Source organism: Danio aesculapii, chromosome 5 (assembly GCF_903798145.1).
Source record: "Danio aesculapii chromosome 5, fDanAes4.1, whole genome shotgun sequence".
Lineage (NCBI taxonomy): Eukaryota > Metazoa > Chordata > Actinopteri > Cypriniformes > Danionidae > Danio > Danio aesculapii.
Window position 1 is genome coordinate 12,869,173 of NC_079439.1, and position 26,438 is coordinate 12,895,610.

Consider the following 26,438-nt stretch of genomic DNA (forward strand, 5'->3'; position numbering starts at 1 on the left):
CATAAAAATCTATTAATCTGTCAATTATTTTTTCAATTAATCATTGAATCGGATTTTAAAAAGCATTAATTTCCAAACCCTTTATTTAAAAATAGAACTAAACTCTTTAGAAAGTGCACAAACATTAATAATTAATAATAATAATAATGCTGCAAACCAGGCTCATTCTGAAAACGTAGTCCCGCGGACGTTTCTGGAGACCGCGAATAATGTAGCCGGGGGTACGTATGGCTGGGTTTTTTGTGTTCCTTTTTTCCTGCCGTTCCTTTTCGCGCTTACTGGCTGACAGGTAACCCCGTGTGGAGGACTTTCCCGCTGCAACCAGTTTGTCCAGTTAGCTCGTTGTGTACGTTGGCGGACTTGAGACGCAGAGAGGAGATGACGACGACGACGACGACAGGATTCGAGTCCGGGGAAGAGAGGTCCCAGAAATCAGGTAAGACAAAAACAGAATCCAAAAAATAAAATGAACTAGTGAATAACAGGGTGAGAATGTGGCGAAATCCGAAAACATGGTAAAAAAACAGACGAAGGCTTTTCTTTCTCTGGACAGCTTTTGTAAATTGTTGGCTGGGTTTTGGGGAAGTAAGTGGGTGGGCGGGTGAATCGATTAAATTGGTTGGGTTTAGGAAAGGAGGAGGGTGGGTCTGTCGATTGGTCGGCCGGCCTCTGGTGGCTTTACGCGAGAACAGCGGACGCGAACAGCACTTGCGAGAGAAATTTGAGATACGAAAAAGCGCACGCAGCGGCCTCTCGTGGATTCGCAAAAACAAAAGCTGCAAAAATACGTAGGACGTATTTCGTGGTCTCCAAAAAAGTCCACGGGACTACGTTTACAGAATGAGCCTGGGTTGCAACAACAACAACAACAACAACAACAACAACAACAATAATAATAATAATAGTAATAATAATAATAATAATAATAATAATAATAATAATTACTTAGTAGTTTTGTCCTGTTTTCAATACAAATATCTAAAAAAAAAATCTTAAATAAAGATACATACTAGACACATGAAATAGCATATGAAATTATGTCTTGTTTTCTGAAGAAAAAAACCCTCAAAATTAAATGGGTGTTTGCTTGAAAGGAGCTAAATTATTTGCCAATGGGTAAGAAAAATAATCTTAATGACACATTTAAGTTTTTCATTGATTTAAGTTTTTTTTTAGATATTTGGACTGGAAACCAGACGAATTGACTAAGTAAGAAAAGCTTTTTTGCAGTTCAGCTATACATGACAGATTGAAAAATAAAGGATCCAAAAAAGGCGAGTGAATAAAAAACATGTCTTTAGTCTTTCAATGCAAAGTGCAAAGTAACTAAACCATTGCTGCATTACTACTGTTATTAACCCTTTCACTGGCGAGTTTAAAATATTCTATCTGGCCCCGGGAGTGAGTTTTGATAGGCGATCATTATTTTGTTTTCCTTAATGTTTTCGTGGCAACGCATCATGTTTGTCACGTGACACAGCGCAGCCACAATAGCGCTGTATGACAGATGTATCCCGTTTATTATGCTTTTCCGTTTTAATACAAAATATTCTATTGGTATAGCTGATTAACCACGTGGATGGATGATAACAGCTTTCCAAGCCTACTAGTAGGCACAGAAGGCCCCTACTGGCCCACATCTATCAGCTGATAACCTCTGATAAGGCCATTCAATCGAGTGATAACATTTGAAGCGGGTGACACACATACAATACTATATAATACTGTCTAGCACGTCTTTGGAATGTGAGGGAAACTGAAGCACCCGGAAGCCAACTACCCGGAACCAGCGACCTTCTTGCTGTGAGGCGACAGTGCTAACCACTGAGCCACCGTGTCACCCTGCTTTTATTTCAGCCAAACAAAAATGAATCAAACTTTCTCAAGACAAAAAAATAATAGGATTTTTTTTCTCTCTGTTCTCTATTAAACATCACTCAGGAAATATTTGATAAATAATTACAATTATGATTAATTAAAATTTTAAACCACTGTTATTTCATTCAATCATCTTAAGATTTTGAATTTATAACTTTTAATTGTTTTTAATTTCCAAAGAAATTAATCAATTCTCAATTAACTAAAATAACTTTAATCAAAATCATTAAAAAAAAATCTAAAAGAAATGCTTCCCACTATCTACAATGTACAACTCATCCACCAGACTGCTAAAGCGTGGCGGGGGTCTATCATTCACAATCCTGGAAACAAGCAGTCGAAACTTTTCCCTCCATCTGCACGATTATCTCTGTCCAAATTGAGTGTTTTGCGTCATTCTCGTGTCATTTCCAGTCTCCTCACATCCACACGGCTTCCGTTCGGCCCATTATTCCTGCAACAGCCCACAATCAGAGCCCACACTCAGACTGGACGGTATGCGCTCACACGCTGCCAGCCGTCCTGGGACACATGAGACGATTTGGGACCAGGCCCTTTAATAGGTGTTGGGATGGAAAGATGCATTGAGAAGGAAAACGAGGAGACGGTTGTTATAGTCCGCTGTGCGTCATCAGACATCTGTCAACGTGAGCTGATCTGATGATGTTCACCAGCCTAAAGAGTTTCAGAGTCTTCAAATAAGATCTGCAGTGTTAAAGCTTGTGCACGGCGGGGCAATTTTTGCTCGTAGTTATCATCAGTGTTTCATGAGATGTTTTTTGGCAGAGTCATTGTCACTAGCAATGTTTCCATCCATATACACTCAAAAAATAACATTTGCTGTTTGTTCAAACTACTTATTTTAAATGAGCTGAAAACAACACAATTCTTGAGTTTTTTGGAGAGACAACTTAATTGTTTTATGTTCAATCAAAGTCCCTTTAATTTCATTTCACTTGGTGGCCATCTTTGAAATGCCTCTTCGGCATTCTGTCTAAATTCTCCAAAACTGTTAGCCATGAAGTATAAGATTACAATGTTCCCTCGTTAATCGCGGGAGTTGCGTTCTAAAAATAGCCTACAGTAGGTGAAATTCATGAAGTTGATTTATTCATTCATTTTCTTTTCAGCTTACTCCCTTTATTAATCCTGGGTCGCCACGGTGGAATGATCCGCCAACTTATCCAGCACATGTTTTACGCAGCGGATGCCCTTCCAGCCGCAACCCATCTTTGGGAAACATCCTTACACACTCATTTACTTCGGAGGAAACCCGGAGGAAACCCACGCGAACGCGGGGAGAACATGCAAACGCCACACAGAAATGACAACTGACCCGGCCGAGGCTCGAACCAGCGACCTTCTTGCTGTGAGGCAACAGAACTACCTACTGCGCCACTGCATGCCTAAATCCATGAAGTAGTCCGCTTTATTTTTTACAATTATTCTAGATGTTTTAAGGCTTTAAAACCCCTCACTATGCTATTTTCTCAGATAGGCATTAACATTTTCACACTTTTCTCTCTTGTTTAAATACTCGCGTAACTTCTACCTTTCTTTAGCATGTGCAGAAGTCCAACTTTTTGTGCGATGGTTAGCATCTTCATTGACCTTGTAGGTGCCTTTGACGTTATGAGATTTGTTGGTGAGAAAACTTGCAAACATAACATACTTCAGCACTTCAGGGTCACACTGCTACCGGTTGAAGATTTATGTCAATTTGGCAAGCTGAACGCATTCTATACTGTACAGGAGCCACGGAACAGAGGAGATTGATTCACAGTGGTCTACAGCCAATCAGGATGCAGATGACAATGAACTATAAAAAAAAAGCACAAAATTGCACAAAAAAAATCTACGAAACTGCGAGACCGCAAAGGTTGAACCGCGTTATGGTGAGGGATCACTGAACACTGCAAAGAAAATCAATATTTCTTCAGTTGCCTTGAGCTAATGCGCACTCGAAAGGAACGAAATCACAACATACACCTCATTTATGGTCATTTTACACATGATCATACTCTAGATAACAGGTGTCAATTCCAGTTCCTGGAGGGCCGGAGCTCTGCACAGCTTAGTTTCAACCCTAATTAAACACACCTGATCAAACTAATTCCTATATGTAAAATAAACACAAACAATATTAATTTAATATGTACAATAAGTCTTTACAGCTGCTTAACTGATAAAAAAGCTGCAAAATAAACTTTAAAAGTTATTAAATATGTAACAGAAAGTTCATATGCCGAGTATAAATTCAGACAGCCGTGCATTAACTCATTGGTTAATTCAGTTGTGCTCGCAATCACATTTGTAGGAAGCACTGATGCTTTTAACTCAATCAGAGGAAAATAAAACTGTCTGATAAGGATGCAATCAGGTTTTTATTTAACATTTAAATTTAATATTGAGTATCTGCAGATACTACAGTATGTCCCAATCCTAGACCTGCATCTTTTTAGTGCAAGGTGCTCCTGGTTTATGATTTATAGTTATGTGTTTGAATGAAACATCAATTTTGCTTTATTCTGTAAACTACATGTGATTCTCTTACATGTTTAAAATAAAAATGAGTCATTCTAAAATATTAATGAGTCAAAAATAAAAAAATAAAATCATTTAGAGCATATTTTTCAAATTTTTGCATGTTTTTAGACATCTATAGGCATTTTTAGAAAACACAGTACTAATGTTTTGACTTTGAGAAATGTTAAAGGCAAAATATGTAGGATTTCCAATATAAAACCTAAAACAGTCTTATATATTTTGCTGACTTGAGTACAATACTTGCATTATTCCAATTATTTCAAAGAATGTTCAAATCCAGTGAAAACAAGCAATTTTTGCTGAAAAGGCTGAAAATCTGTAACTAGGCCCACACTGTATCTGTGCATGCAGAAACGCGCAGATTTCCGCAGATTCTCATGCCATCATTGAGTCTATTTATTTAGTTGTGTGTAAATGTGGGTAAATTTATGTTTATTTAGTTTTTAAATTAATTTCAGTAACATTACTGACAATGTTCATATGATTTACTTACAATACAGTTTGTAAAGTCTTTTAGTATAGATATATGGTAGATATATTATATAGGAGACTTGCTTTTTTTACCAAATAGTTGGATCTAAGGATTTAGGATTTGAATCTAGGATTTGCATTGTCAGCATTAAATAAATATTAAAAATGTATTATTTTTTTATTTAACATGCTAAGTTTTAAGTTAAGATATTCCCAAAATGTCAGTGCAATAGCCTAGTGGTTAGCGCACTGACATATGGTGCAGTAGCACTTCAGGGCGTCCCAAGTTCAAATCCCGGCTCGTGGACATTTCCCGTCCCTACCCCCTCTCTCTCTCCCACTTCGCTTCCTGTCTGTAAAACTGTCCTATCTGCTTAATGAAGACAAAAAGGCCAAAAATTAATCTTAAAAAAAAAAAAAGATATTCCCAAAATCATTCTGCGTAAATCCACAGATTTTTGCTCAATATTCTACGAAGACATAGCAAAAAATGTCCGCAGATTCTGTCTGTCCCTAACAGTAACCACTGACTTCCTTAGTAGGAAAACCAAATACTATGAAAGTCATTGGTTACAGGTTTTCAGCTTTCTTCAAAATATCTTCTTTTGTGTTCTGCAGAAGAAAGAAACTCATAAAGGTTTGAAACCACCTGACGGTTAATAAATAGTGAGTAAATGTTCATTTTTAGATGAACTATCACTGTAACTTTTGATGGAATAACCCTGATTTTCAGTGACAACATTTGTTATTCTGACTATTTGTCATTTTCGGGGGAGAAAAACAAATACTCTAAATGACAATTCTTAAAACCTACTTGTTCAATTTGGCCTTTAGCACAGCATGAGATGTTGACATTTTATTTATATTTAATTTAATGTATTTTTTTAAGTATGTGTTATGCTTTGTTTTCCCCTTATTGTTAGCACTTTAGTCAACTTTGTTGTTTTAAAGTGCATTACTAAATAAAATTGAAAATTTAAATGACAGCATTTTTATTTTATTTTGAACACAAATGTTGTTGGAGCAGCACGGATGCTCAGTGGTTAGCACTGTCACCTCATGGCAAGAAGGTCACTGGTTTGAGTCCCAGCTGGGTCAGTTGGCATTTCTGTGCGGAGTTTGCATGTTCTCCATGTGTGTGCATGGGTTTCCTCCGGGTGCTCCGGTTTCCCCCACAGTCCAAAGACATTTACATAGTGTACAGTATGTGTGTGAATGAGTGTGTATGGATGTTTCCCAGTACTGGGTTGCAGCTGAAAGGGCATCCACTGTGTAAAACATGCTGGATAAGTTGGCAGTTCATTCCACTGTGGTGATCCCTGATGAAGGCACTAAGCCGAAGGAAAATTAATTCATGAACAAAGGTAGTTGGCAGACCCTAATAGAATTAAAAATACCAACATTTTGCTCAAAGGCATACCTACAAATTCCAATAAATCCACAAAGACATGGAATTTTAATGTGGTATATTAATTTTGTTCACAGTTGTATGTGGTGTGAGCAGTAAACAGGCTTAAACAACAGAGAGGGGAGGAAAAGTCACACCAGCAGGTGAAATGGGCCACAGGGAGAGAGAGAGAGAGAGAGAGAGAGAGAGAGAGAGAGAGAGAGAGAGAGAGAGAGAGAGAGAGAGAGAGAGAGAGAAATGGAGTACTTTCATTCCCTCAATCTCAGAGAAAGAGGGGCTTCTGCTGTAAGTGCCAGTGAAAGACTGTACAGAAAACACACACACAGTGAAGTTTTTAAGTAGTTGGAGCTTGTAGTGTTGTAAATACCCGCTCGCCTCCCTCGCGACAGCGCATATGAGATAAATGACGTCAGTAAATAATAACAGGTTATGATTATTACTGAACCGATACCGAATTGTCCGCGTCTGCATCGCGGTGCACCGAAGAAACAATTAATTTTTACACCCCTATTTAGAAGATATAAAATTGATATAAACATGTAAGGCTTGTAGTTTGTCACTTCCGCCTTAATGGATCAACAGTTTTATTCACATAACATCATACTTCAGTTTCTCATCAAATCTTGACCAATCAAACACTCTCTAGTATCTGACATACCCCGCCCCCCTTCAAGACGCTATTGGCTGCAACGCTATTGGCTGTTTTTTTTAAAGGGGAGGAGCTAACTATGTCTCCACTCTCTTCGTGTTTCGTTGAGATCACATCAAACATCAAATAAAAATGCATACTTCAGAGCACTTCACAAGACCTTTAATGCTGCTAAAAACAATGGACTCAAGACAACGTGTTAGTAATGTTTTGATGTATGTGTGTCTGAGCTCATGTGTGACCATACTTTGTAATTAGATCTATTTATTTCTATATTATATTTTCGGAAATGACTTTTTAAAAGATGAAATAATTGACTGGAGAGCACTTCTTTCAATTCAGGAAAGCTAAAAATTCTGATTTCTAATAATCTCTGACACCAGGGTGGTTTAGCTTTCTAAAAAAGCTATGCGTTTGTTTCCATGCAAAGAAATAAGCAGGTTCTGTGTGCTGTGATTGGACTGAATGAAGTGTTTTGTTGTATTTTCTGCATAGGGGTTAATGGGTATTTCTTTACTCACTCGCTGATGGTGTGTCCGAGTGAACCGGCGGTGTGGAAGGGACGAAATTGGGGAAGAAGAAAGAGCGAAGTGAGTGGTCGGAGTGCAGAGGCGAGCGCTGCGTCGGCAGGTTTTCACAGCTTCCGGCAACACTGCTGTGGATCTTCAGGTTCAGCGGCTTGTTCTTCTTTTTTGCTCTGTAAACAGAATTGGAGGAAAAAACAAATCAGTCTTAAATAAGAAGAGGGAACAATGCTCATAGTGGTTTTCCTGCTTTCAGAACAAGCTCCGGTGACAGATTTAGCTTTTAAACTCCTGCATGAATACACAAATTCAAGATGCGCAATTAATGGTTTAAAAAAACGGATTAAAATGATGGTTTGAGTGGATTGATTAGAGTGCAGTGCAGATTCAGAGATCGTCAAATTAGTCTTCTGCAAAATTGAAGCCACTTGGAAAGTTTAGTAATGACAAAAGATCCTGATGAACAAGAAGTTGTTGTTCTTTTAGAAAGCAAAAAAAGTACCATTGTTCAGTTGGAGTTATTTTAAATTTGTGACTGAATGATTTTTTTATAACCACTATGAAAACACAACAAAACAATCAATATTCATCATTCATTCATTTTCAGGGGTCGCCACAGTGGAATGAACTGGCAACTATTCCAGCATTTGTTTTACACAGAGGATGCCCTGGTAACACTTTTTTTTGATGGTCCATTTGAGTATTAGTAGACTGTCTGCTTAATTTTAATCTGTTGATTCTGCTCCTTCAACAGACATTTAACTGACTAGAAGAAACTTTGCAATTACATGTCCGCTTACGCTAACCCTAACCTAACAGTCTACTTATAATCTAATGAGAATGAGTTGCAATGTAACTTAAATTCAACAAATGGACCATTAAAATTAAGTGTGACCGATGCCCTTCCAGTTGCAACCCAGTACTGGGAAACATCCATACACTCTCTCATTCACACACACTCATTCACTACGGCCAATTTAGTTCATCCAATTCATCGCACATGTCTATGGACTGTGGAAACCGGAGCACCCGGAGGAAACCCACACCAACACTGGAGAGCATGCAAACTCCACATAGAAATGCCAACTGGCACAGCCAGGACTCGAACCAGCAACCTTCTTTCTGTGAGGCGGCATCCCAGATAAAAGCTTGTATTTACATTTATGTGTACTGTGCATATTTATTTGTGTGTGTGTTTGAGTGTGTGTTTGAGTGTGTGCGTGTGTGTGTGTGTGTATATATATATATATATATATATATATATATATATATATATATATATATACAAACACATGTATATATTTTATTTTAGTTTTATTTAAGATGAATGCAGAGAGATGAATGCAGCAATGTACAGAGACCTCCTGAATGAAAACCTGCTTCAGAGTGCTCTTGACCTCAGACTGGGGCAATGGTTCATCTTCCAGCAGGACAATGACCCAAAGCACACCGCCAAAATATCAATGGAGTGGCTTCACAACAACTCAGTTAATGTCCTAGAGTGGCCCAGCCAGAGCCCAGACCTAAATCCTATTGAACATCTCTGGAGATATCTGAAAATGGCTGTACACTGTTGCTTCCAATCCAACCTGATAGAGCTTGAGAGGTACTACAAAGAGGAATGGGAAAAAATTCCCCAAGACATGTGCCAAGCTTTTGGAATCATATTCAAAAAGACTTGGGGCTGTAATTGCTGCCAAAGGTGCATCAACAAAGTATTTAGCAAAGGCTGTGAACACTTCTGTACATGTGATTTTTCAGCTTTTTCATTTGTAATAAATTTGCAACAATTTCAAAAAATCTTTTTTCACATTGTCATTATGGGCTATTGTGTGTAGAATTGAGGAAATAAATAAATTTAATCCATTTTGGAATACGGCTGTAACATAAAAATGTGGAAAAAGTGAAGTGCTATCAATACTTTCTGGATGCACTGTATGCTACAGCCAATTTAGCTTACCCAATTCACCTGTCCTTGGACTGTGGGGTAAACCGGAGCACCCGGAAGAACATGCAAACTCCACACAGAAATGCCAACTGACCCAGCCGGGGCTCGAACCAACAACGTTCTTGCTGTGAGGCGACAGTGTTAACCACTTCGCCACCGTGTCGCCTGACTGACAGGTTTTGTAGCTGTTTTGAGTACTTTCTGCATATCAAACCGACACACATACACGCAATCTCACATGGTTAAATAAACTAAAAAAGTCAAAAAAGCATTTCTCCAACTGAGTCTCACAATGAGAGATTTCTGAATAAACACACCATTACAGGTTATCGCAGGACTCAGTTAGCAATTTAAAAAACCCACATTATACCATTCAAATCCAATTAGATCCATTTGTTTTCTGTGTGGGTGTATGAGAAGTGAATGTTTTTCTGTTCAGAGAATATTGCTTTTTCTTCACTAGAAAATGTCACCACTTCTGTCACCTTTCTCTTAACTTCATTAATGCCAGACACTGTGGGGGAAAAAGCAGTTTTTCGAGTAACTTGTCAATTTTGACAGGATTTGTGGATCTTCATGAAGTGTTTATAATGGTGGCTTGAGAAATCCAACACACTGTTATACTACATAAATGTATTATTATTCCGTCGTCTTCTACTACTTCTTCTTCTTAGACTATTTTAAGAACGCATCTCCTAGACCGTTCATACTACAACCACCGAACTAACTCCAAACCTCCAAACTATACTGAATTAAGTTGCTATAAATTTTCCAACTTATCCGACTTACGGTTTTCCCAAAACTGACCCGAAATTTCAGAAAAGTCCCATTGACTTAACATTGGACCAAATTTATGACCTCATATCTTTGTGCCAGACTAACATACAGACTTGAGATTGGGCTAATTTAACTCAGAGTACCAATCTGCCAATCACTGATGACCTTTCGACTTACTAGCCACACCCGAACAACCACTTACGGCATCCTAGCAACTGTCCCATAGACTTTCATTGTAAAAAAAAACTGCCATTGACTTTACATTGGTCATACTAACAAACCAATCCATACTAACAATTTACTGATTCATACTAGAAACATACTTATTATACCAGCAACATGCTAATTCATTCTAAATTCATCTAAAAACATGCTAGTTTGTACTAGAAACATGCTAGCAACATGCAAATTCATACTAAACCATACTAATAACATGCTAATTCATACTAGAACCATGCTAATTTATGTTAGCAACTGCCTAGCAACCACTTAGTAACCGCCTAGCAACACCTTAGCAACGACCTACCAATGCCTTAGCAATCAATCAGAAAACTCTAGCAACCACCTAGCAACAACTTAGCAACCGCCTAGCAACACATTAGCAACCACCTAATAAAGCCTTAGCAACCACCTAGTAATGCCTTAGCAACCAACTAGCAACCAATCAGAACACCTTAGCAACGACCTAGCAACCACCTAGCAATGCCTTAGCAACTACCTTGTAACTCCTTAGCAACCCCCAAGGAACGCCTTAGAAACCACTTAGCAACTGTCTAGCAACCACTCAGAACACCCAAGTAACACCTTAGCAACCACTTAGAACACCTTAGCAACCACCTAGCAACACCTTAGCAACCACCCAGAATACCCTAGTCACCGCCTAGCAATGTCTTAGCAGCCACTCAGAACACCCTAGCAACCACCTAGCAAAATCTTAGCAACCACTTAAAATACCTTAGCAACGCTTTAGCAACTACTCAGAACACCTTAGCAAGCGCATAACAACAACTTGCAACCACCAAGCAACACCTTAACAACTACCTGGAATACCTTAGCAACCACTTAAAATACCTTAGCAACGCTTTAGCAACACCTTAACAAGCAGTCAAAATACCCTAGCGACGCCTTAGCAATCACCTTGCAACCACTCAGAACCCCCTAACAACAGCCTAGATAGAAACATGCCAATCCATACTAGAAGCATACTAACCTATATGTATTTATCTATCTCTGCCACCTGCTTCAAACTACTTAAAATCTACTTCAATGATTTAAAATTTAAACCTACTTCAAACTTTCGACAAGGCTTTCTTAAGCCACCATAATTGTCTACAAACTTTCCTTTTCTAGTTTCAGTCTAATGTACAGAAAAGTGTTCCTTATTTCACAATTTATCCATTTGTGTCCACAGATTTCAATTACAATACATATTTAGAAAAGCCATTACCTCAAAATAATTTTTTTGCTCATAAATCTCCATAGCCCTTACATACACCAAACTGTTTTATTCATATCTACATATTCGAAGGTTTTTACAGAGGGATACATTTGTCAGATAATCCACTTTTTATTCTCCCGAAGATTTTTTATGCTTTGCAGTATTTTCTTAATCATGATGTAGGGATGGATTTTACTCATACTTAAATGTGCCCAACACTACAGGGCATCTGGGAAGTATTCATAGCGCTTCACTTTTTCCACATGTTTTTTTATTAAATGCACCGAAATATCGAATTGAACCGAATCGATGACATGATAATCGTAACCGAACTGAACCGTGAGACCAGTATAGGTTCACACCTCTACAATACCCCATAATGACAATGTGAAAAAAGATTTTTTGAAATTGTTGCAAATTTAATAAAAATTAAAAAGTGGATCCTGAGTGTTCTGAGTGGTTGCTAAGGTGTTGCTAGGTGGTTGCAAGGTGTTCTGAGTGGTTGCTAGGCAATTGCTAAGGCATTGCTAGGCGGTTGCTAGGGTGTTCTGGGTTCTTTCTAGGGTGTTTCTGGTTGGTTGCTAGGGTGTTCTGAGTGGTTGCTAGGTGGTTTCTAAGGGGTTGCTAGGTGGTTGCTAAGGTGTTGCTAAGTGGTTGCTAGGGTGTTCTGAATGGTTGCAAAACAGTTGCTAAAGCGTTACTAGGTGGTTGCTAAGGTGTTCTAGGTTGTTGCTAGTATGTTGCTAGTATGATTAGTATGTTTCTAGTATGGATCAGTATATTGTTAGTATGGATTGATAAGTTGTCAGTATGAATTGGTATGTAATCAGTATGTCCAATGTAAAGTCAATAGCAGGTTTTTTTTTTACAATGGAAGTCTATGGGACAGTCTAAGAAGAAGACGGCAATGGAAGAGTAATATGTTTATGTAGTATAACAGTATGTTGGCTTTCTCAAGCCACCAAATTGATAAAAAGTGATCCTAAAGTCACACAAAATCTTTAAAAAAAGACTAAATATTGAGTCATTTATGTAAAAAAATTATAATTCTGACTTACAATTCCTGCTCGAGAAATTTATGCAAATTAGGGAAAATTTCACTAAACAATGCTTAATTTGCATATTAAAATATAATATTTTAGAAAACTTAAAAACATTTTTGTAATTTCTGAACATAAATAAGTAAAAGTATAGGTAAGCATGTTGATGTTAGTTAATTAGTTTTTATTCTATTCACAGTGTCTTCTCTTAACTTTAGCAATTTTGACATTTGATAATTTAATAATGAAAGAGACGTGAAAGTAACTGATATTTGTTGAAGGCGGCAGATGTTATATATGAGCGGCAATAAAAAATGAACTATGTTTCTCCTGTCAGATCCAGATGGAGATGAAAAACGGAATATTTGCATGCACTGTGTCGTGGGTTGTTCAAAGAAACGCTCAAAGGCTTTACTGATTCCTTTTATAGTGGTTCACATGCATTTCTCAATATGGAGCGAACTCAAAACTCTTTACATTCTTCCAGCATATTCACTTTCCTGCAAAATATGTTCAAAACTAAAGCATTTCCTAAAATTAAGCAGAAGCATAAAAACAGCAACAACAACAACAAAACAATGAATACAATCTGAAATAAAACAAGCTAATTGCTTTACAAATGCAGAAAAATGCATTTTTGTACATAGTTACGAAAGAAAAAATATTTTAAAGCAACTTTTTAAAAGCATTTTAGCACAATTTAATAATCAAACACTTCTAAAGTTTCGGATGAAAGTCCTCCACAAGCCAAATTTGTGTATGACAACCTAATATAAAGTTAAAAAAATCCAATCTAATATTGAACAATAAACTTTATAACCTCAAAATAAAGCAAAGCTTTTAACAAATCCACTGAACTTGCAAATAATGAACAAAACATTAAATTAAATTATTAAACATTTCACATTAAAAAGCATTGGAATTACATTAAAATTAATAATGCAATACTGCAAACATTTTAAAAAGTTTGCAAAAAAGTGTGAAATTAAATTAAATTAAAAATCATTTTCCTTTGGCTTAGTCCCTTATTTATTAATAAATAAACAATTAACTAAACAAGGTCATTGTAATATAAAAAATAGTATATATTAAATAAAATAAATAATAATATAAATAATAAAATAATAGTATATAAAATAATAATAAATAAAACATTAAAATAAAATTAAAAAAAAAATTAAATGCAGTACTGCAAAAAATTGCTAATTAAGTAGTTTGAAAAAAGTGTGAATAAAATAAAATAAAATAAAGTTAAATTAAATTAAATTAAATTAAAAATTGAAATGCAGTACTGCAAAAAATTGCTAATTAAGTAGTTTGCAAAAAATTTGTAAAATAAATTAAATTAAAACGCAGTACTGCAAAAATGCTAATAAAGCAGAGTTTGCAAAAAAGTGTGAATTAAATTAAATTAAATTAAATTAAATTAAATTAAATTAAATTAAATTAAATTAAATTAAATTAAATTAAATTAAATTAAATTAAATTAAATTAAATTAAATTAAATTAAATTAAATTAAATTAAATTTTCCTTCGGTTTTGTCTCTTATTTATTAAATTAAATGAAATATTAATTAAATAATTCGACTAAACAAAATCATTGGGATTTTAAAAATAGTTTATATTAAATAAAACAATAATAATACAATAAAAATAATAATATATAAAATTATATTAAATAAAACATTAAAATTAAATTAAATTAAATTTAGAAGTAGTACTGCAAAATATTGCTAATAAGGCAAAGTTTGCAAAATATTGCGAAATTAAATTAAATTAAATTAATTAAATTAAATGCTCTGGTTTCCCCCACAATCCAAAGACCTGCGGTACAGGTGAATTGGGTAGGCTAAATTGTCCACAGTGTATGAGTGTTTCCCAGAGTTGGGTTGCAGCTGGAAGGGCACCCACTGCGTAAAACTGCTGGATAAGTTGGCGGTTCATTCCGCTATGGCAACCCCAGATTAATAAAGGGACTAATAAAATGAATGAATGAATAAATTAAATTAATATTAATTTTCCTTCGGCTTAGTCTTTTATTTATTAAAATAAATGAAATATTGATTAAATAATTCAACTAAAAAAGGTCATTGTAATTAAAAAAAAAAAATTTATTAAATAAAATAATAATAAAATCAAATAAAATTTAACTTAATTAAAAAGCAGTACTGCAAAAATTGTTAATGAAAAAAGGGTAACTAAAAAGTGTCAAATAAAGTAAAATAAAATAATTCCACAAAACAAGGTCATTATACTATAAAATATTTGAAATGATATTAAAGTAAATGTAACCTACTTAATGCAACAACCCTAAAATTAAGTATAACAGGATCAATGACTGACAGGTTTTGTAGCTGTTTTGAGTAATTTGCACACTTTCTTGCAAAATACATTAAAACCAAAGCATTTCCTAAAATTAAGCAAATCCAAATCCCAAAAGAGCAAAACAAACAAACAAACAAATTTATTAAATCTAAAATAAAAAAATATTTACAAATGCAAAAAAGGGGTTTAATTTTTTACATAATAACTAAACAAAAATATCATAAAGCAACTTTTTAAAAGCATTTTAGCACAATTTAGTAATCATACTCTTCTAAAGTTTTGGTGGGTCAGATAAAACTCCTCCACAAGCCAAATTTGTGTTTGACAACCTAATATTAAGTTCTAAGTGGACAGAAAAACTGTTTCCAGCATATGAAAGAGCATGAGCTGACATCAAAAGAAAAGTTGTGGGCATCAAAACATCCCTGATTGCTAACTTTCAATGGTCGGGTCTCCCACTGAACCCATTTCCACACATAATGAACAGGATTTAGATTTTACTCTTATTAAATGCACCATCTATTTAGTAAAAGCACTGATATTTATGAAGCTTTGAACTAGAGAGTAGGAAACAGACATGCAAAATCACAGTAAATTAAAAGGGAAACACTAATAACATGATGCAAATCATTAACTTAAGACTCCTTTTAGCAAACATTTCATTCCAAAGAAATGTTGCTCACCATACTGTAATAAAGTTATACCATCAATAAACTTACTAAATGTTTTATAATGTTAATTTAGTTTCTTAAGTGATACGAGCTGTTTCAGTTGATTTTATGTAAAATGATTTTTTCATTCATTCATTTTCATCCACGTTTCTGGGGCTGGGTCACGGGGGCAGCAGTCAGACTTTCTTCTCCCCAGACACTTCCTCCAGCCCCTCCAAGAGACATAGTCCTTTCAGCATGTCCTGGGTCTTCCCTGAGGCCTCCTCCCGGTGGAACATGCCTGGAACACCTCCCTTGGTAGGTGTCCAGGAGGCATCCGACACAGATGCCCAAGCCACCTCTCTCTCTCTCGATGTGGAGGAGTAGCGGCTCCGAACTCCTCTGGAGTGACAGAGCTCCTCACCCTATCTATAAGGGTGTGTTCTGCCACCCTGTAAAGGAAACTCATTTTGGCCGCTTGTATCTGAGATCTTTCGTTCATGACCCAAAGCTCATGACCATATGGTGAGAGTAGGAACGTAGATTGACCGGTAAATCGAGAGTTTTGCCTTTCAGCTCAGCTCCTTCTTTACCACAACAGACCGGTACATCGACTGCATTACTGCTGCCGCTGCACCAATCCACCTGTCAATCTTACATTCCATCCTTCCCTCACTCAGGAACAAAACCCCAAGATACCCCACCTGGGGTAAGGACTTTCCTCCAACCTGGAGATGGCAAACCACCTTTTTCCAGTGGAGCACCATGGCCTCGAACTTGGAGGTGCTGATTCTCATCCCAGCCGCATCACACTTGACAGCAAACCGCCCCAGCACATGCTGAAGGTCCATTCGATGAAGCCAACAGAACACCATCGTCTTCATAACAGAGTGAAATCCTGTGGCCCCCGAACCAGAGCCCTTCAAGCCCAAGGCTGTACATAGAAATTCTGTCCATAAAAATTATGAACAGAATTGGTGACATAGGGCATCCCTGCTGCAGTCCAACATGCACTGGAAACAAGTTTGACTTATTGTCGGCAATGCGAACAGGGATGAGACAGCCCTTAACAGAGCGCCTCTGACCCCACACTCCCAGAGCACCTTCCACAGAATACCACGAGGGGCACAGTCGAATGCTCCAAAGTGTTCTTCTATGAACCGCCACCTTATTGTGGTGGAGGGGTTTAAGTGCCTGAGTGATCCCAGGAGCTATGTTGTCGGGGGCTAATGCCCTTTGTAGGGTCTCCCAAGGCAAAAAGGTCTTAGATGAGAGGTGGTTGAAAGTGTGGTTGAAAAACCGACAGTGACGGTCGGTATGGTGCAGCCAGCACCCCACCCTGGAGCCAGGTCTGGGGTTGGGACTTGTGTGCGAGCACCAGGTGGCCGGGTTTTAACCCATGGAACCCTGCCAAGCTCAGCCTGAAGGAGAGATGTAGGACCATCCTCCTGCAAGGGGAGCCGTAAGGGGACGGTGCATGGTGGAACTGGTAGGGGTCGAAGGCTAGGACCACGACAACCCAATCGCCGGGCACAGAAACTGGCCCTTGGGACATGGAATGACTTGAAAAGTTAATTTCATTCAACTTTTAAAAAATAATGACACAAATTACATACACCACAGTGAAAGAACCTTCTAGATACTGGCTTACCTCAAGGCTCAGTGTTTAGACCTCTTCACTTTTTCATCTACACATTATTACTAGTATGTGTCAGAGACTTTTAAAGTATTTACATATTTAAGATTAGTGGTTTGTTTAAATCACTAACCTTGAGAAGTAACAATCATCCCTTTCTACAAAAGCACCAAAAATCAGACCCCCTAGATTTCTTGCAATAAAAATGACTGATTTTGTGGCAGTAATTCCCAGAAATCCGCGGACAATTTTGCGATATATATATCTTATTTACCATAGTAGGTAGCCTATGTTAGGTGTGCAATCTGAAACAGTGACAGTAACACAAATCATTAAAATAAAGCTTCCTTATTTTGGTCTCTTGTCAAGACAATATCTGAAACGGTAGGGATTAAGCCAAAGGAAGTTTGTATAACACTTATATTGATCCACGATCTTACTTCTCTCAGATTTCACTCCCCGGAGCATCTGACATCATGTCACACATAGGACATGCGTTAGGGATTCCCCTACTATAATATACCTAAAACACGAATTGCTGTAAAACTAGTTTTCTCTTGTTAACTGCAGGAAAAGGGTTCAACAAAATAATTTATCGATTTGACGCACATCATAATGCCAGCCATACATGTAGAGCATAAATAATGTCCTTCAATTCAGTCACGTCCAGTGGCCGTCGTCTGTAAACCATCCTCCATCTGTTTGTTCCATTGCTCTGTTTGCTCCAACTTTCTTATGCCATCTGAAACGCTGCAAACGCCCAATTCGTGCCACAAGATGTCTATATCTCATCTTTGCTATGACTTCACATGTAAATCACTCGCGCTTCATCTGTGTCTGCTTACTGCTGAAAACTCCTCCTTGCTCCCCATTCCGTGTAATGCAATGTAAAGTATTGATAGTGAGGGCGCAGGTGAGATGCCATTTTTCGAGAGACAATCAAATACCTCAGGTGTGCTGTGTATGCAACCGTGTATGATCATTACAAGTCATGTAAAACAATACATTGCAATAAATAATAAATAGAAATCAATAGAAATTTTAAAATAAATAAATATATTTGGATTATATGGTTTGAAATTTGGTGTTTTATGAGATTATTTACACGTTTTGCGTTTAAATTAAGAATTTTGCAGGATCGCAAGAATTTGCGACTTTTTGTTAATTCTGCGTTGGATTCAGCGAAAAACTAGGGGGTCTGAAAAATAATGTAAATAATGGTTTCTACTCTTGCTTGAGACTTGCATGAGTAGCTTCAAAATCACCACTTCTCTCAGTCATAAAAGGCAGTTTTACCAGGTACTAGATATTACAGTGCTTTCAGTACAGGTTTTGAAGTCTCAATATCACAACATCTAGCTTCTGTCAAATCTCAAGGCTCAGTGCTTGGACCTCTCCAAATATTCACCTGCACATAATCACTAGGATTACCTGGCTTTTCCTATATGTAAAATCTTCGCCATGTGTTCACCAGTCACAACATTTAGCTATTGGTACACCTCAAGGTTCAGTGCTTGGACCTCTTCTTTTCTTCATATACTCATCATTACTGGAGGCCTGGCTTTTCCTATCACTGCAACTAAATGAACTTAAATCACTAACATTGAGAAATAAGAACCATACTTCAAAGAATCATGACGCAACCACTTTTTTTTTTTACAGTGCAGTGATTATTATTCATATTTGATGCATCGCGAGTACCCTAACCTGATTTCACAAAGTAGGACATGTTCCTGAATCCACATCTATGAACATCTACAAAATGCCAATTAGCCAATCAGAATTAAGCAATACGTTTACCATTTAGGTTAAGTTTAGGCTTACAGTTAGGTTTAACTGTAACAATCCAACTATTATCCCCCTCTGATTTTGGGAATAATCTAGTTATGGTTGGGTTTAGGGGTAATGGATATGGATTATATTTTCAAATAAAAATGATGTTCCAGGATCAACATAGATGTTAATCCACGATCGCATCGCACTTCTGAGTATGTTTGTGTGTTACTGATGATGATAATGTACAGACTCTGAGAACACGATGCATCGGTGTGTGGATTTGATAAACCCTGACAGTGTTTGTTTTTGTGCAGAGATAAGCAGAACACTGAGGTGTGTGTGAACGCAAAAGGGAAGAAAACACGAAGAAAGAGAACAGCAGACAAACAGACAGATGGATCAGCGGGGTGACAGGCAGAACAACTGACTGATCACAGACCTTCATTCTGGCATTTAAGCTGTTTGCTTCACTTCCATGGTCATTTTTTTTTTACTTTTTATCATCTTGCCCTCTTTGTTTTATTGTCTTGACATTTAACACTAGGTGTAAAGTGCCAAATAGACTGACATTTGTATTAAAATGTTACATTGTGTGAGATCTGATATTGATGTTAAAACAACAAAAATCAATAGGGCTGCCAAATGATTTATAAAACAAAACAAAAAAATAAATAAATCACATGATATCTGTTTTAAAAAGGCTTGAAAATTGCGAAATACCTCACTTACAAATAACTAAATCATCTAAGAAATAATTATTCTATTCAGAAAAAAATGTATACCAATAATGAATGAAAAGGAATGTGACAAAGCTTTACAGTAATGTTGCATTAATTAATGTTAGTTAATGTATTTACTTACATGAACAAACAATGAACAAGGCATTTATAACATTATTTATTCATCTTTATTAAAGGTGCAGTAGGTAAGTTTGACACCAAGTGATTAAACTAGGTAGGCCTATTGTACCCCTGGTTCAAGACACACTCGAGAGCAGGTTGCCAGATTGACGACACCAACAAAGGTTGATTTAAGTTGTGTTCAAAATAAAGCAACGACATGCGATATAGAAGTAATATTTTCCATATTAAAAGGAGTTTTTGTACTAACACCTGAAATGTATATTTTAGAAATAGCTTTCTTGCAGCTGAACAACAGGATAAACTGACAATGATCACCTCAGGTAAAACTCTTGTGCTTTATTCAGTGTTAAATGCTAATAATGTGAGTTTGAATGCCATTTTACATTTATTGCCATACTACTGAAAGCAGCAGCAGATAGTTCACCTTAGATCTTGAAAATAAAATAAACTGTTTGAAATTCAACTTTCGAACTGTGACTCAGTGGAATCCAACACATATCAGTGATTCAGCATGTACTTTTAACAATGTTAATTTAATACAATTTAATGTGTATTAATTAGATTATAAACCTTACCATTATGTTGGAGTGCAGTGAGTGCACTATTTTGTGCTTCTGAATGGCTGTAAACATGGCTGTAAACTGTTTCATCTGATGCAAACAGCCAAATTGCTAATCACTGCAAATACCGTGACGTATAGCGTGTTGTTAGGACACAGGGTTTACAATGTAACCTGCTCACCTAATGTTTACACTTGTAATATTTATGTTATTTGATAATTAATAACCTCATGTGGAACTCTGAATTTGCGTCTCATTTCGGAGTCTGCTACTGTCCACCAGAAGTCGCATTTTCGTTCACAGACGCATGCTTTGAGAGCCTTCCTGACTGAATGGATTAATCAAATATGCAGGTTTCTACCAAGGCAACCATGGGGTGCTGAAATATAATTAGCTAAACTGGTATTGGGTGGGTTAAAAGATTAAAAACAAAGACAGACGTTCTAGCACATAACTCACATTTTCAAAGTCGAATATCTGACTTTAGTGTTGTTTTTCAGATAAACAAGAATGTTCACTTAGCATGTTTCTTAAAAACCTCAAACATATAATAGTATTGTTTTGCTGTAGAAGAGTGAAAAACTTACATACAGCACCTTTAACATTAGTTAATGGAAATAAACTTGTTCAATGTCATTATTAATGTTAATAAGCACATCTTTAGATTCTATTAATGCGTTAGTAAATGTTGAACAATGATTATAGTGGCTTGAGAAAGCCAACATACTGTTATACTACATAAACGTATTATTCTTCCGTCTTCTTTTTCTTCTGAGACTAATTTCTATACGCATCTCCTCCTAGACCGTTCATACTACAACCACCAAACTAACTCCAAACCTCCAATTTATACTGAATTAAGTTGCTATATCTTTTCCAACTTATCCGACTTACGGTTTTCCCAAAACTGACCCGGAAATTTCAGAAAAGTCCCATTGACTTAACATTGGACCAAACTTTATGACCTTATAACTTTGCCCCAGACTGTCATACAGACTTACGTTTGGGCTCATTTAACTCAGAGTTCAACTTACTAGCCACACCACTAACGGCACCTTAGCAACTGTCCCATCGACTTTCATTGTAAAAAAAACTGCCATTGACTTTACATTGGACATACTGATTACATACAAATTCATACTGACAACATATCATTCCATACTAACAATATACTGATCCATACTAGAAACATACTAATCATACTAGCAACATGCTAATTCATACTAAATTCATGCTAACAACATACTGTACTAGTTTATTCTAGAAACATGCTAGTGACATGCTAATTCATACTAGAACCATGCTAACAACATGCTAATTAATTCTAGAAACATACTAGCAACATGCTAATTCATACTAGAACCATGGTAATTTATGTTAGCAACTGCCTAGCAACCACTCAGAACACCACAGAAACTGCCTAGCAACCACTCAGAACACCCTAGCAACCACCTAGCAAGAAACTAGTATGCCAATCAATACTAGAAACCTGATAAACTTATATGTAGTTATCTATCTATGCCAACTGCTTCAAACTACTTGAAAATGCTTCAATTATTTAATTTTTAAAGCTACTTCAAACTTTCAGACGAGGCTTTCTCAAGCCACATTAAAGTTTGTCTACGAACTTTACTTTTCTAGTTAATAAATGCTGTACAGGTATTGGTTATTATTATCAAATTCATTAACTAACACTAACTAATTCAACCTTATTTTAAAGTGTGACCGTTAAATAAATAATTAATTTCATTATTTTAATGATTTAATAACAATAAGTGTACATATTATACACAATATATGTTTCCAAATAACATAAATGCCCCCAATAAAAGCAGCCCCGGTGAGCGTGTTGTTATTGTAGAGCTGTCAGAGGTTTTTGGAAATTATCTGTTTGTTTTGTTCGTGTGTGGCAATGCTGTCACTGATGACAATGATATGTAAGTGTCCATGCGCGGAAAGCATTAGTGTGTGGATATGACAAATACTGACGGCAGATGTTCCTGAAGCGGTGTGTATGTGTGTGTGTGTGTGTGCATGTGTGTGTGCATGTGTGTGTGTGTGTTTGTGTGTGTGTGTGGAAGATTTGGAACATGACGCAAGCAGCAAACAGGTGACAAGGAAAGACCTTGACATGCTGCTTCTCCTAACCTCAGAAAATACATTTAAAAGAGGAAATTATCCAGCAGCAAAGAACGAAAGGTCATTTCTACCACGTTATTCACAAATAAAAATCAATTAGCCTCCCTGCAGCCCTAATTTTCACATGTGATAACAGCAAATTTATCAAATAAATACACAAATTAAATGCACCACAGTGAAAGCACCGTCTAGATCAGGGGTCACCAATCTCGGTCCAGGAGGGCCGGTGTCCCTGCAGGGTTTAGCTCCAACTTGCCTCAACACACCTGCCTTGATGTTTCTAGCATACCTAGTAAGACCTTGATTAGCTTGTTCAGGTGTGTTTGATTATGGTTGGAGCTAAAATCTGCAGGACACCGGCCCTCCAGGAACAAGTTTGGTGACCCCTGGTCTAGATACTGGCAATGCTCAATTCTCAATGATCAGTGTTTAGACCTCTTCTCTTTTTCATCTTCACATCATCACTAGAATTTGTCAGAGACTTGGCTATTCTTACTGCTGTTGTGTGTAAATTTTAAAGTGTATTTAAATATTTAAAGTTGCAATATGAAGTGATTGAACTAGGTATTGCACTCCTGGATCAAAACACATTTTCATTAGGCTCCTCCTCTGATGAGTCCACGCAATCTCAGGTTGCCAGATTGACGTGAGTGTGACTGACTATCAAACCTAAAGGCTGATTTGAGACCGATTTAAACCATTTTCTAAATAAAAGCAATGGCACACGATAGAAGGAATATTTTCCATACTAAAAGGGGACTTTGTCCTTACCAACACCTGAAATTTATATTTTAGAAACGACTTCTATTTCTCACAACAGGATAAACTGATCACTCATGTGCTTGATTAAGTGTTAAATGCTAAAAAGGTGAGTTTGAATGCCATTTTAAATGACATTTACTGCCATACTACTGAAAGCAGCAGCAGATAGTTCACTTCAGATCTTGAAAATAAAATAAACTGTTTGAAATTAAACTTTAGAACTGTGAAATAATGCAAACCAACACATATGAGTGATTCAGCATCTACATTCATTGTTAAAGGTTTAATGTGTAATAATTAGATTATAAACCTTACCATTTCGTTGGAGTGCAGTGAGTGCACATATATGCTGTGCTTCTGAATGGCTGTATTTAAATTTCTGTCGTGTTTCGTCTGGTGCAAACAGCCAAATTGCTTATCACTCTTGCCATAGTGTGTTGTTATGACACAGGTTTACAATGTAACCTGCTCACTTAATGTTTACATTTGTAATGTTTATATTATTTGCTAATTAAAAACCACCTCATGTGGAACTCTGAATCTGCGTCTCATTTTGAAGTCTGTTTCTGTCCACCGGAGGTCACATTTCAGTCGCGGATGCATACTTTGAGAGCCTTCCTGACTAAATAAACTACGCAGTTTTCCACCAAGGCAACCCAGGGTGCTGAAATATAATTGGGTGAAGTGGCAGTCGGCGGGTTAAAGAGACAAAAACAATGACAGCTGTTCATGCACATAACGCACAAGTTCAAAGCAGAACATCTGACTTTAGCATTGCTTTCCAGATAAACAAGTATGCTCACTTAACATGTTTCTTAAATATCTGCAAACATATAATAGTATTTTTATGCTTTCGAAGAGTCAAAAACTTACATACAGCACCTTTAGGATTAGAGTTTTTCAAGTCACTAACCCTGAAAAATAACAATCACACCTGTCTACAAAAACACCAAAAATAATATGAATAATAGTTTCAACTCTTGGTTGAGACTTGAATGAGTATCTTCAAAATCACCAGATCTCTGAGTTATAAATGTAAGTTTAACCTCTCAGGTAGGTCGTACAGTGTTTTCTGTACAGGTTTTGAGGTTTCTATATCACAAAATCTAGCTTCTGGTATATCTCAAGGCTCAGTGCTTATACAAATCCTTATCTGCACATAATAACTAGGATTACCTGGCTTTTACTATCACTGCTATGTACAATTTTCACCATGTGTCCACCAGTCGGTAGATTTAGCTATTGGTGCACCTAAAGTCTCAATGCTATTCCTCTTCTCTTCTTCATATACTTATCATTACTTTTGACCTGGCTTTTCCTATCACTGTTACGTGCAACTAAAAAAGCGTTAATGAATAAGAATCATACTTGTCTTCAAAAGCACCACACAAAATCGAAATAACAGTATTTACAATTTTTATAGTCTAAGGCAGTGAAAATGCGTATTTCACAAGCGCACATTTGCTATTTTAAAAGTACTGTTGATGATGACCATTAAAGAAAGATCACAGTCTGCATTTTATCACTTAGAATTTTTCATTTATGTTTTATAGTTTCGTTTCTGGTCTTTCTTCTTAAATCTTCTCCACCGGTTCTAAACTAAGGACAACAATCAGACTTCCATTAATTGAAGTTATTCATTAAAGTAATTTATGTATGAAATTATTGACTGATTGCTTCTATTGTTCTCGTTTGTACGTGACTTTGGGTAAAAGCCTCTGCTAAATAAATACATGAAAATGTAAACATTATACAGTCACACAGCACTCACTGTCCTGATCTTTTCCTTTGAACCACAATCCAAGCATTAAATACGATAAAATCCAGCCCATGACCATTGTAAATACATACTATAGCCTACATTTTTTGGCAAAACAAAATACGTTCCTCTGGGTACATTTTATTGCACTTTTCTGATGGCGAATCCATTAGAGGTGCTTTCTACATTTTTGCAAACCGCAATATTTTACTTAGGATATGTTTTGTTGTACATTTCAAAGACACATCCTTCTCATTCTACACATCCATCAGCAAGCATGACCTGTCTTACAACCAATCGAACCACTGACCTGAACCCAACTAAGTGTTTTCAAAAGAAAACATACTGTAAAGCAAGGGTAGGGAACCTATGGCTCGGGAGCCACATGTGTCTCTTTGACCAAATATATGTGGCTCTCCAGCTGTCTTCCTTCAATAATATTTTAAAGTTTAAAAAGTTAAAACTGTTATAAAAAATCGGTTTCTTATTGAAAATAAAATTACAATTACCTTTTTACTGTATTTTTTACAGCAAAATTAATAAGAATAAGAATAAAAGGACATGTCAACTTGAATCGCGACACCCAATGGCTCTTTAAAAAAATCCATTTGCCAAAAAAATTGAAATGGCTCTTTGCTGAAAAAAGGTTCCCAACAACCTCTGCAGCAACTGCGTGATGCTATCATGTCAATATGGACTAAAAAAAATCTCTGAGGTATATCTTCAGTAAATTGTTGAATGTATGCCACGAAGGATTAAGGTGGTTCTGAAGGCAAAAAACGGGGTCAAACCAGAACTAGTAAAGTGTACCTAATAAAGTGGCCGGTGAGTGTAGTTTTATTTTACCTTGATTATTCATTGCTTTCAGCTCTTTTGTAGAACCATGCTCACATTTCTAATGAGCCTATGTTGCAACTTTCCTTCCATCCATCTATTAAAAATGATGGAATCTCATAAAGGCAGAAAACTACATCGGAATTCAAAAGACATTCTTCATTAAATTCTGAAAAGCACACAAAATCACACTCACAAACACACAACATCTGCATAAACATCCCATTAAAGAGACAAATTGTGGCTGGTCGCTTTCTATTGGTCGAATCGTGTCATCCTCCCCAAGTGGACGGTTCTTCTCTGGAGTAAACCGTAATGAGCAGCAGACTGAATGCCGCTGGTCTGCTTGTGTAATGTCCATCACAGACTCTCCCTTCAGTGAGAAAAGTGCTAATAGGGAGGAACAGGGATAGTTAGGCTTCATTACACCTCACCTACGCTCATTACTGCAACT

The 26,438-nt window shown here is 36.6% G+C and overlaps 1 protein-coding gene across 3 annotated transcripts in view; it reads right to left on the reverse strand.

Annotated features, from left to right (window-relative positions):
* Positions 1–26,438, reverse strand: part of ksr2 (kinase suppressor of ras 2) — a 248,940-nt gene that overhangs the window by 104,288 nt on the left and 118,214 nt on the right. For all 3 annotated transcript variants that reach the window (XM_056457390.1, XM_056457388.1, XM_056457387.1), the window contains exon 6: positions 7,475–7,650. In XM_056457390.1, coding sequence (XP_056313365.1) covers positions 7,475–7,650 — 176 coding nt within the window. The remainder of the gene's footprint in view (positions 1–7,474; positions 7,651–26,438) is intronic.